Source organism: Acanthisitta chloris, unplaced genomic scaffold (assembly GCF_000695815.1).
Source record: "Acanthisitta chloris isolate BGI_N310 unplaced genomic scaffold, ASM69581v1 scaffold1218, whole genome shotgun sequence".
Lineage (NCBI taxonomy): Eukaryota > Metazoa > Chordata > Aves > Passeriformes > Acanthisittidae > Acanthisitta > Acanthisitta chloris.
In genome coordinates this window covers 123,528-124,853 of record NW_008687390.1, presented here as the reverse complement: position 1 = coordinate 124,853, position 1,326 = coordinate 123,528, and the positions used below count along the sequence as shown (strand labels likewise).

At 54.8% G+C, this 1,326-nt stretch overlaps 1 protein-coding gene across 1 annotated transcript in view; it reads left to right on the top strand.

Annotated features, from left to right (window-relative positions):
* Window positions 1-581, top strand: part of PVRL1 (poliovirus receptor-related 1 (herpesvirus entry mediator C)) — a gene marked incomplete at its 5' end in the record, with an annotated part of 20,156 nt that extends 19,575 nt beyond the window's left edge. Inside the window, one exon of the mRNA XM_009080549.1 lies at window positions 1-581. This exon is cut by the window's left edge and continues 6 nt beyond it. Within this exon, the coding sequence (XP_009078797.1) occupies window positions 1-538 (538 nt within the window).
* Window positions 582-1,326: the final 745 nt, after the last annotated feature.

The window sequence follows — 1,326 nt, the reverse complement described above, 5'->3', positions numbered from 1 at the left end:
TCCCTACACCCCGTCTCCAATCGATGATCACAAATCCATGGTGCAGCCGAACATCCCCACACCGGTGATTGGGGGCATAGTGGGAGGAGTCTCGCTGGTCCTGTTGGTGGCCGTGGTGCTCTTTGTGGTACTCCGGCGCCGGCGTCACACCTTCAAGGGTGACTACAGCACAAAGAAGCACGTGTACGGCAACGGCTACAGCAAGGCTGGAATCCCTCAGCACCACCCTCCCATGGCCCAGAACCTCCAGTACCCTGACGACTCTGACGACGAGAAGAAGCCAGGCCCGTTGGGAGGCAGCACCTACGAAGATGAGGATGAGGATGCGGGAGGAGAGCGCAAGCTGGGCGGCCCCAACAAGTACGAGGAGGATGCTAAGAGGCCTTACTTCACGGTAGACGAGGGGGAGGCTCACCCTGAACCTTATGATGAAAGGACACTCGGCTTCCAGTACGACCCCGAGCAGCTGGACATGGCCGAGAACATGGTGTCACAGAACGACGGCTCTTTCATTTCCAAAAAGGAGTGGTACGTGTAGCTCGACAGCTCTGCTACACTCACACACACACACAGACACACACAGACACACGAGTGATGCCCTCCCACTCCCCTGCACCCCTCGGAGTGTGCACACTCACGCACGCACGCTCAGCCCCGCGCACGCACGCACTGCCCAGCCAGCCCCAGAGACTTCCCATGCTTCCAGCACTGGCAGGCTGGGGGTGAGCGAGGGGAGGGAGGGCAGCTTGGCTTACCAGATCATTTTTTTTTTTGGGGGGGGGATAAGGGGAGGTATAAGGGAGGTGGGAGGTTGGGTAATTATTTTCTCTCTCTATCTCGGTTTTGGTTTGGCTCTTTAATTTCTCTTCGTCCCCTTCTGTGGTGTTTGTATTGGTCGGTGGCTTAGGTGTTACTCTTTTTTGCTTTAACGACTGTTGCCCAGCCTGTATATTACACTCTGTTTGTGTCTTCATGTCTCAGAGTGCCCCACTTCCCTCCCCGAGGGTTCCTCCTCCCACTTCCAACCCCCCTGAAACACTGGAATTTGTTTGTATGTTGTCTTCTTTGTTTGTTTGGAACCTTGGGAGGGGAGCCAGGGGGCTGTCCCTAGGACAGAGGCCAGGAAAAGTTGATGGCCATGGAAACACAGGTGCCATTTTCAGGTGAATGGATTTGGCTTTTTTTTTTCCTAGTCACTCTTTGTTTTTTCACTGGGGTCTGGGTGACGTTCCCATTGCCTGCTGCACACCTGGAGAGATGACACCCAGTTTGTAATGACTCAATAAAAGGAAAAGGAGGAGAAAGGGGGGAAAAAGGCCCTAGCCC